The sequence below is a fragment of the Notamacropus eugenii genome, chromosome 7 (assembly GCF_028372415.1).
Source record: "Notamacropus eugenii isolate mMacEug1 chromosome 7, mMacEug1.pri_v2, whole genome shotgun sequence".
Classification (NCBI taxonomy): Eukaryota; Metazoa; Chordata; class Mammalia; order Diprotodontia; family Macropodidae; genus Notamacropus; species Notamacropus eugenii.
The window spans coordinates 28,297,471-28,307,322 of NC_092878.1; the positions used below are offsets into that span (position 1 = coordinate 28,297,471).

The window sequence follows — 9,852 nt, forward strand, 5'->3', positions numbered from 1 at the left end:
TGCCATTCAAACAGGTTTGATCTGTACTAACTCCAAACTTTACAAGCAAGTTTCACTAGAAAAGTATTATTTTGCCTGACAAGAACCAAAATGCTGGAACCCTGGGCCAGGCTGTTATTTTTTGGGCAGAGGGGTCACGGTGTAGGATTTTGTTTTGCGGTGTTGTTTTTTTTAATAAATTTTGAAATGACCATCATGGCAAACTTTGACTGATACTATGAGCACTAGTAGAATTGGTTTAATTAAGGATAGAGTAGAAAAATATAACATGAACAAACCAGAATTCCTATATCACCATGGGGGAGGGGCAGAAGAGGGGCACATTTGCCAGTCTAACAACTTGGTTTTTCATATAGTACTTGCTCAAGAAACCCAAGAACAGTCACAAAGAAATTCAATTTAAGGAACCAAAAAGTGTCTTGGCTTTGAAAAAGCCTTCCTGTTTGTGTGTTCAACTGCCTTCAAATAGCACTGGACCATGATCACAGGAGGTACACAGATGGCACCAACTCTAATGTTTGTATGTCATGGTCAGGGCTCCCAAATTTTATTAGGAGAGTTCTACTTTAGCACAGAGTGCCATCCTTCCACTTTTAATCTTTAGGTTGACAACAAATGTTCTAATTGGAGAATCTAGTTAATATTTTCATGCAACTCTTCATATAGTTTCAGTCACCAACTCTGCAGATGACTCCAGCCAGGATCCCTCTCCTGAATTTCGTTGTTATTTCCAGTGGCTCAGCAATCACTTTCCCCATTGTGTCTCAACTGAAATGGAACGTATCAAAATCAAACTTATAATCTTTCCCCCCAACTTCCTTATTTCTGTTAATTAGTTCAGCAAAAAGTATATCATGTGCCTACTATATGCTGGGCACAGAGCAATACCGAGAAGAAACTATGCCCCTCCCTCTAGGGGCTCCCTCTCCTCTCTAAGTCACAAAAGCTTGAAAGCACAAGTTTTTGGGGTTTTTTTTTACTCTTCTCTCTTATTTGCTTTCTCTATCCAGTCATTAGGTTCCATTTCATCCTTTGTAATCACTTGATTCTCCTTTCTATCCCTATTGGTACCACGTTGATTCAGGCCTTGATTATCTCATGCCTGGATAACTATAACAATCTCCTAGCTGACCTTCTCTTTGGTCTCTCTCCGCTCTAATCTATCCTGAATGTTGCTACCAGATTCATTTTCCTAAGGAACAGACTATATCATTCTCACCCCTCTACCAAAAAACCAACTAACCAACCCTTTCACAGGCCCTAAAATTCTTTAGCCTGGTATTCAAGGCTCCTCCCAAGGTGGCCCATGTTGATCCTCATGCCCTACGCTCCCATTATTCTCCCCACCCGCCTTCTGCTCTCCTCAAATTTGCTTTCTTCTCTCTCCCTACTCATCTAAGCACATCACATTTTCCATCCTTGCTACTCTCTGCATGAAATGTCCTCTCTCAATGGCCTGGCTACTGAAATTCTACCAGGAAGGCCCAATTCAAATACTACTTTCTTCATGAAGCCTTTCATGATTATTTCAGTTAAAAATGATCTCTCCCTGTTGTGGTAAAATTGGAACATTAATGCATTGTTGGTGGAGTTGTGAACTGATCCAACCATTCTGGAGAGCAGTTTGGAACTATACCCAAAGGACAATAACAATGTGCATAACCTTTGACCCAGCATTACCACTTCTAGATCTGCATCCCAAAGATATTATAAAAATGGGAAAAGGAGCCACATGTACAAAAATACTGATAGCAGTTCTTTTTGTGATGGCAAAGAAGAAGTGGAAATTGAGGGGATGCCCATCAACTGGAGAATGTCTGAATAAGTTGTAGTATATGAACGTAATGGAATACTATTGTGTTATGTGAAATGATGAGCAGGCAGACTTCAGGAAAACTTGAAAAGACTTAATATGAACTGAAGTTGAATGAAATGAGCAGAACCAGGAGAAAGTAGTACACAGTAACAGCCACACTGTTCAATGACTGACTTTGACAGCCTTAGCGCTTCTTGGCAATGCAAGGTTCTAAGACAACTCCAAAAGACTCATGATGGAAAATGCTGCCACATCCAGAGAAAGAGCGATGGAGTCTGAATGCAGATGGAAGTATACCATTTGCTGTCTCTCTCTCTTTTGTTTTATTTTTCTTCTTGCTTGTGGTTCAGTCCATTGGTTATAATTCACCTATATAACATGATTCATGTGAAAATTTTAATATCAATATCTACATATATCTATATCTATACATATATATATGTAGAACCTGTATCAGAATGCATATCATCTTGGGGAGGACGGAGGAGAGGGAAGGGGAGAAAATTTAAAACTCAAAACCTTGTGGAACTGAATGCTGAAAACTAAAAATAAATATATTTTTTAAAATGATCTGTCCCCTCTCAGATGTAAGTCACTTGGTCAAGGTCACACAGGTAAAATAGCAGAAGCAGTTCTGTAATCCATGATCCTCTGTCTTCAAATCCAATGCTCTTTCCACTTTTCCATGTTGAATTCCCATGTGCTGGGAACCATCTAGCATCACCCCCACCTACCTGACCGCAGGGGTAATAACGGGCATGTGGTGCTGTGAAGCTGCTGTGGCTATTGAGGCCATCAATGACCCAGCACAAGAGGCCTTCCTGACTGCCATTCAGGAAGAATTCATGGGACACTGTTACGTTTCAAGGTGCCAGTTTCTCCTATCCTTTTCGGCCCTCATCATGAATAGTTTAAGCCTTTTCCCCTTCCCCACTTTAACTACTCACATTTACGTTTTCGGCCATTAGTTAACTTTTGAAGATACCTGCTACCCTTTATTTTTCAATTTTACATAGTGACAGTTTCATTATAATATTAATAAAAACTCACACAAAGCACTTTAAAGTTCCAGGCTGCTTTCCTTACATGAACCTTGTATCTGATGTAAGTCTTATAGATAAGAAAACTCTGGTTCAGAGGGGAAAACTTGCCCATGATCAGGTATCTAGGGAGTGTCCCAGATGGCAGTTCAAGCTCAGGTCTCCTGATGTGGGAGGGCAGGCCTCTATCCACTCCATGCAGGTACCTTTTTCATTTTTTTCTGTTCTTTTCCAGCCTTTGCTAAGTTTATAAACACTTGTAAAGAGACATCTTAGAAAACATGTCATTTTGAGAGTAGCAATACCCAGACTACTACAAACAACCCCACAAGGTATTAATTGCTGATTTTTGTCTTAAATCTGCCTTGCTTCTCAAAGAAACAAGCGTATAATTTCAACTTACAAAAACCAAAGGACTTTTAAGACAAAGAAGTACTAAAACCTGCCAAGCACTCAGCTCCAGAGAAAAGACAAAAGAATTTTTGTTTGCTTGTCTCCCAGGCTAGCCCAAAGCTGCAAACTTTAAGTCCAAGGGGTCTCTATGACACTGCCTGCCACAAGGGTTCGAGGAAACCTTGTTAAAGGAAGGATAAGGAATTTAATCTCATAATTTGCAGACACATCAATTTACTCATATATATATGCATGCTGAGTTGAAGCTTCTGCTTCTTGTTCCTGATTTTAAGCTGGTTTTCAGAGGCAGCTTTCAATTCTAGCAATGGTCCAAAGTCCAGCTAGCGGTACAAAAGATACAAATCTGAGTTCTAAGTTAGAAATAGGGAAATAGAGTCCAAGTTCAATGCAGTCTTGTAGAAGTTTGATATCAGCCTAGCCTGAGTAGCCTTAATCTAATGCCACCAGACTCAAGGAATAAGTCTGAAGTAAAGAGATACATGAAAGGTTTCTTTCCTGATTTACAACTATGGCTCTTTCACTCTAGAAAGACTTTAAAATTTTTTTGCTTTATGATAAAAAAAAAAAACTCTATTTGTTCAGTGAGTATTTTCTCTCAAATACGGGATGAGGTAATGAAAAGAACCTCAGTTCAATGTATCTCACCCACTTTGAAAACTGCAATCTTCCTGAAGTCACTGAAAAAGTGAACAGTCACATCAGTCATCAGCACTGGAATAGTTCTCATATCGTCCTAAGAAGCTGGCTACACAAAGTCTTTCCTATTTATTTTTCCCTTCAGCTAAGTCAGGTGAGATGTTGCTATGAAGAATGCTGACTTGAATAAATTCTAAGGTCAATTCTATGTTTAAAACTCTCGAGAAAAGGAAAGCACACTGGCCAAGTGGCCAGACACCCCGACTGGGTCTTCACCTTTATGGCAGGTGAGGGACAGGTTTAATTTTCATTCTTTTGGCCACGTGGATTATCATGGCATTGATCAGAGCTCTGAAGTTTATCCAAGTTGCTTTCCTTTAGAATATCATCATCTTCGTCTAAACTGTTCTCTCAGTCTTGCTCATTTGGATCTTTATCAGTTCATGAAGGCCATCCCATTTTCCATCTGTCCCATCATTTCTCATGATGCGATAACATTCCATTATATTCATATGCCGTTCCCCAATAGGACAGCCTCTCAGTTTCTAGTTCTGGGCTACCATGAAAAGTGCTACTATCTTTTGGTACTTATAGGTCCTTTCGCTCTTTTTTTGATTTCTTTGGGGTACAGGCCTGGAAGTACAGTTGCTTGATCAAAAGTCTGGTAACTTTCTGGGCACAGTTCCAACTTGCTTTCCAGAATGGATCCATTCATAGTTCTACCAAGAGCGCACTAGAGTCATCGTTTTTCCACAGCCCCTTCAACATTTGTCATTTTCCTCTTTTGTCTTCTTTACCAGCCTGATAGAAAACCTTCATTTTCTCATCTGTAAAATTGGGATAGGGACTTGATCTGTGATTTCTTTGGTGTAGGAAATTCCCAAGTAAGGAACCTCCTTATACAAAAGCAAGTTTGTCCTTTCTCTATAATGTAAGTCTTTGGGAGCTGCTTAGAGCACTAAGATGTCCAGTCTAACCTCTTCATTTTACAGATGAGGAAACCATGACACAGAACAATTAAGCGAAATCACTTAAGCTAAGGTCATGAAACCAAGTGACGGAGCGAGGATTAAAAAAATTCATGTCTCCGGACTCCAAATCCAGCAATCACACTTCTGACCCTACTGAGGCTCTCATTTATGATACCTCTTCTCCAAAGAGTTAAAATTCTTTTTCTTCTAATTCTTTTCTATTTTCAAACCAAACTGAAATCTTCCCTATCCTAACAAAACTTTTCTCCATCCTGCTTACTGATCCAACTACTTGAGCTTATCTTGCCTAATTACAAGGTTATTTAGGGTAAGAGTTGGGAAGAAGCATTTATTAAGCACCTACTATGTGCTAGGCACTTAAAAATATCTCATTTGATCCTCACAACAACCCTAGGAAGTAGGTGCACTGATTTTACAGTAAAGAAACTAAGGCAGACAGTGCTTAAATGACTTGCCCAGAAGCATCTTCCTGAATTCAAATCTAGCCTCAGACACTTACTGGCTGTGTGACCCTGGGCAAGTCACTTACCCTCTATTTCCCTCAGTTTCCTCATCTGTAAAATAAGCTGGAGAAGTAAATGGCAAACCACTCCAGTATCTTTTCCAAGAAAACCTCAAGTGGGATCAGGAAGAGTCAGACAGGACTGAACAACTTCTTTAATAAACTCTGTTAATGAAAATTGTTCTCCAAATGACAAAGCAGGAAGGATACTCCCAAAATGATGACACACCAACATTTAAACCAACTCTATTTCCACTGAAATTCATTCATCCCTTTTTAGGGCTTTTCTCATATTTCTTGTTTGTTACTTGGACTGTAGCTGACTAAGAATGCAATGCGTCATCTTCAAGTTTGTAAAGCTTCATGTTAGTTTAATAAATGATTAATAAGAGCACATACAAGTCATAATGACAAAAACAAACCAGTATAACAACACCAACTCCTCTGAACAAGTAATATCTGGGGTACTATCATTATATACTATATACTTATATTGTGCCTTTTATCTATAAATGTCATGGAATGCCCATCACCCACTTCAGTGTCGGTCACTTATCATAAGGTTTATTACTTGTGAATCTGAAAGATGCTCAATGTAACTGAGTCCTCCAATGTAAAATTAATTTGCTACCTTTCAAGTTGAGATTTCTGGTAGAGAACATAATATATAAATTTAAAAATAGATTTAAAAGTATCCCTTCTATCCCTTTCCAAAAAAAAAAAATCTTGTACATAGCTCATTCATGCCCTCCCACAAAGTTTAATGGGACAAATTTGTTGTCCAAAAATACTCTTTCCAGAGAATTTCGAAGTTGAAAGGGCCATTAGGGGCCATCTGATTCAATCTGTAGCTGAATAAAAATCACCTCTCTCACCCCCATCCAGGGGTGATGCAGCCTTTACTTGAAGACCTATAACAAGGAGGCCCTTGTTACCTCTGGAAGTAGTCTATTCTATTTTGGGAGTACCAATTGTTAGAGAGCTTTTCCTGATGTGAAAAAAAAATCTGTTTCTCCGCAGCCTGTACACTGTACTGTGTACACTGCTTTTCCTTCTTCCAACATGGCAGTTCTGTCTCCCCAGCTCAGTTCCCCTGTCTGATTCCTCCCACCCCCAATCCACACACACACACACACACACACACACACACACACACACACACACACACACTCTCTCTCTCTCTCACACTCTCTCTCTCTCTCTCTCTCTCCCTCCCTCCCTCCCTCCAGGTTAAACATCCCTATGTACTTCAATAGTAACTTATTTATATAGCATTTATCCTCAAGCAACCAGCCCTAGGAGGCAGGTGTTCTTATGATCCCCACTGAGGAAGGAGAGGTTGAAAGAGGTTCAGTGGCTTGTCTAGAATCACACAGCTACTTAGTACCTGAGGCAGGATTCCAACTCAGGTCTTCCTGACTCCAGGCTTATCGCTCTCACTTCGCTGCCTCTAAGCATGTATTGCATGAAGATCCCCAGAACCTTCACCACCCTGGTTGATCTTCTCCAGACTCCCTTTTCTTAGAACACACAATTTGAATTCTAATTTCATTACAACATTTCATTTATGTCACTGGCATAAATACACTAATAGAGTCTTTTAAGATTTACAAAGCACTTTCCTTACAAAAGCACTGTGAGGTAGGTCATTCTTATCTCCATTTTACAGATGGAGAAGTGGGGAGCACTGGAGAGACAGCTGGCCTTCAAGTCAATGAAACCTGGGCTTAAGTTGGGCCTCTAACATTGGCTTTCTGACCCTGGATAAGTCACTTTATCTCTTAGTGCTCTGGGCAAATCTTCTGACCTGCACGGATGGAAAATGTTTCTCACCAAGAGCATCCTGCACTACACTGGTACAGCCCAAACCAAAAATATTATGTGTATGTATATATTATATACACACACACACATATATATACACACACACACGAATATCCACACCTACATAAATACATATCCTTGCATCCAACACACAAATGTCCTATACTAATAATGACTATATTTTTCTACATTTATAGGAACTATTCAGGCTACTTGGGCAGAGAAAAAGAGGTCATTGTCTAAATAGACGTGACACGGAGCCAAATATGGATACAACTTTCTCTCAAATCCCTGTAGAATTTGTAACATTTACAAAGTGGTTTCTAAACCATTTCTTTTTTGTCCTAGGAAAACTGGAACCAAAGTATAAATGTTCAGTAACTATGTTTCAAGACAAACCCTACCGAGCGAAAGAAAACAAATCTTTTTTCAAGATTTAAGATTTCAAGAAGTAAGTTTTGTTGAGGTATTCATTTTATAATAAAATAATTGCCTCAAAAATCAAACACCATTTTAAGGAAAATGATTTCACATGAAAAGCTGGAAATATCTGTAGTTTCCTTTGAAGCAGTTACTGACTTGAATCACAGGGTCGCTGTGTTTTAGTAACAGCAAGCATTATACGTGTTCTCAGTTGTCAGGGATAAAAAGGAAACTTCCCACCTAAGGAAACAGAAACTAGTAATGAAATACTGCCATTTACCACAACAGGGGGCAGAGCTGGCATGGTTATTCTCACTACCTTGTTCTAAACTCCAGATCATCCCTCAAACAAGAAGTGAGTGCAAACAGGGACTAGATACAGCCCTGCACTCAAGGTTCCAGAGACCTGGATTTGAAACCCCCCTCTAATTCTTACCTAGCCATGTGACCTTAGATAAATCATTTACCTCTCTAGGTCTCAGTTTCCACATCCATAAAATGGAAATAATATTTGTAGTACAAATTGAAAGGTAGCATGGCCTAGTGGATAGACTTAGACAGGTAATCAAGAAGGCTTGGGTTCAAAGTCCCAGCTCTGCCCATAATAGTTGTGTGATCATAGACAGGTCACAACTTATGAAGGTGCTCCAATGCGATAACGTATGTACAACACTTTTAAACCTTAATGTTCTATATGAAATGTCAGTTGTTACTATTAATTGTAGTTACAGAGAGCAGGCAAGTTTAAGGGAGCAAAATTGCTGTTACTATGGAATGTGGTATTGTCAAAGACATACAAACGTTAGTCAGAAGACCCCAGTTCAAATCCTACCTCCACTACTACTTGGGTTTGTGGCTTATCTTCTCTAGAACTCAAGTTTCCTCTTCTGTAAAATGAAGGAATTAGATTATATGATGTCTGAAGTTCCTTCCACAGTTCTAACTTCTAAGATTCTGATTCCTATGTCCAATAGGGACAAGACCCTCTAATCTACTTCCTTTCCCTCACCTTTATATTAACATATCAAATAACCCTAAAACCTTCATGCGGTCTACTCCAATCTCACAAGTGTCCCCTGTCCTCCTAGTAAATCAGAGAGCTGTTTTTATTTTGTCCCACCCCTTCTTATTCAACTCTATTAGGGCAGTTAGAGGCAAAACTTTTGGCAAATTTGGGATAAAAAGCCCTGGAAATAGGGCTATAGGAATAACATGGGCATGGAAGGAAGGCAGGAGCTACTAGTACATCTTTCCTGGCCTGGTGATTAGTAAGCAGGTGATGATCATTTTCCTTGGGACTGTTGGAGTAACTCCCAACGGCACCTTAAGATGAAAGCACCAAGGGGCACTAAACTTAGAATTGGTTCTGGGTAGGAAGCCCGAACTTACAGAGAACATGTAAGGGAGGAGAGGGGAAAGGAGGGGAAAAGAGGAAATTCTGGGGGGTGTAGACAGACAGGAGAGAGAGAGAGGCAGAAGAGCGAGAGACAGAAATCAGGATAGAGCAGGAGATCTATTTATGTGTGTAAATAGATTTAGATACATATAGATACATTGTTGTATTTCAACATAAGTGGTTTCCTTTTGGTGTCTTGTGCTTTTATTCTGTGCATTTAGTTATGGATTATTCTCAGAAAGGGTGTCCATAGGCCAGTCTGCCAAAGGGTTGTAGACACAAAAAAAGGTTCAGAAATTCCTGAAAGAAGAGGGAGAGACTGGAATAAGGGAGGAAAGCAGTAAAGAATCCCCAGGGAGGAGGAGCTCAGGCAGGACACGAGAAGCGATCAGGGTTACGGATTCCGGGAATTAATCAGCCGGCCAGGGCTGGGGGTGGGGGCAGCGCAGGGCGCAGGGCAGTTACCGGATGAAGGTGGTCTTGCCCGTGCTGTACTGGCCCACCAGCAGCACCATGGGCTTGTTGTCGAAGTCGGCGTCCTCCAGCGCCGGCGAGTGGAACTCGTGGAAGCGGTACGCCTCCTCCAGCGGCAGCACCTTGCGCAGGTAGAGCGAGCGCAGGCCGCCCGTCACCGTCTGCACCGGGTCCGCCCCGCCGGGACGCTCCCGGCCGCCCGCCTGCCGCCCCATCCAGCTGAACATTCTGCCGCTGCCCGCCCGACTCCGTCCCGGCCCCGCCCAGGCTCCGCTCCAGACCCCGAGCCCACAGCACGCCGCGGCGCGAACCCGACAGCTGGACGGAGCGAATGA

At 41.0% G+C, this 9,852-nt stretch overlaps 1 protein-coding gene across 1 annotated transcript in view; it reads right to left on the reverse strand.

The window, feature by feature from the left end:
• The window catches only part of EHD4 (EH domain containing 4), a 97,834-nt gene extending 87,982 nt beyond the window's left edge, over nucleotides 1–9,852 (reverse strand). The window contains exon 1 of the mRNA XM_072622980.1: nucleotides 9,509–9,852. Within this exon, the coding sequence (XP_072479081.1) occupies nucleotides 9,509–9,744 (236 nt within the window). The 5' untranslated portion in view covers nucleotides 9,745–9,852. The remainder of the gene's footprint in view (nucleotides 1–9,508) is intronic.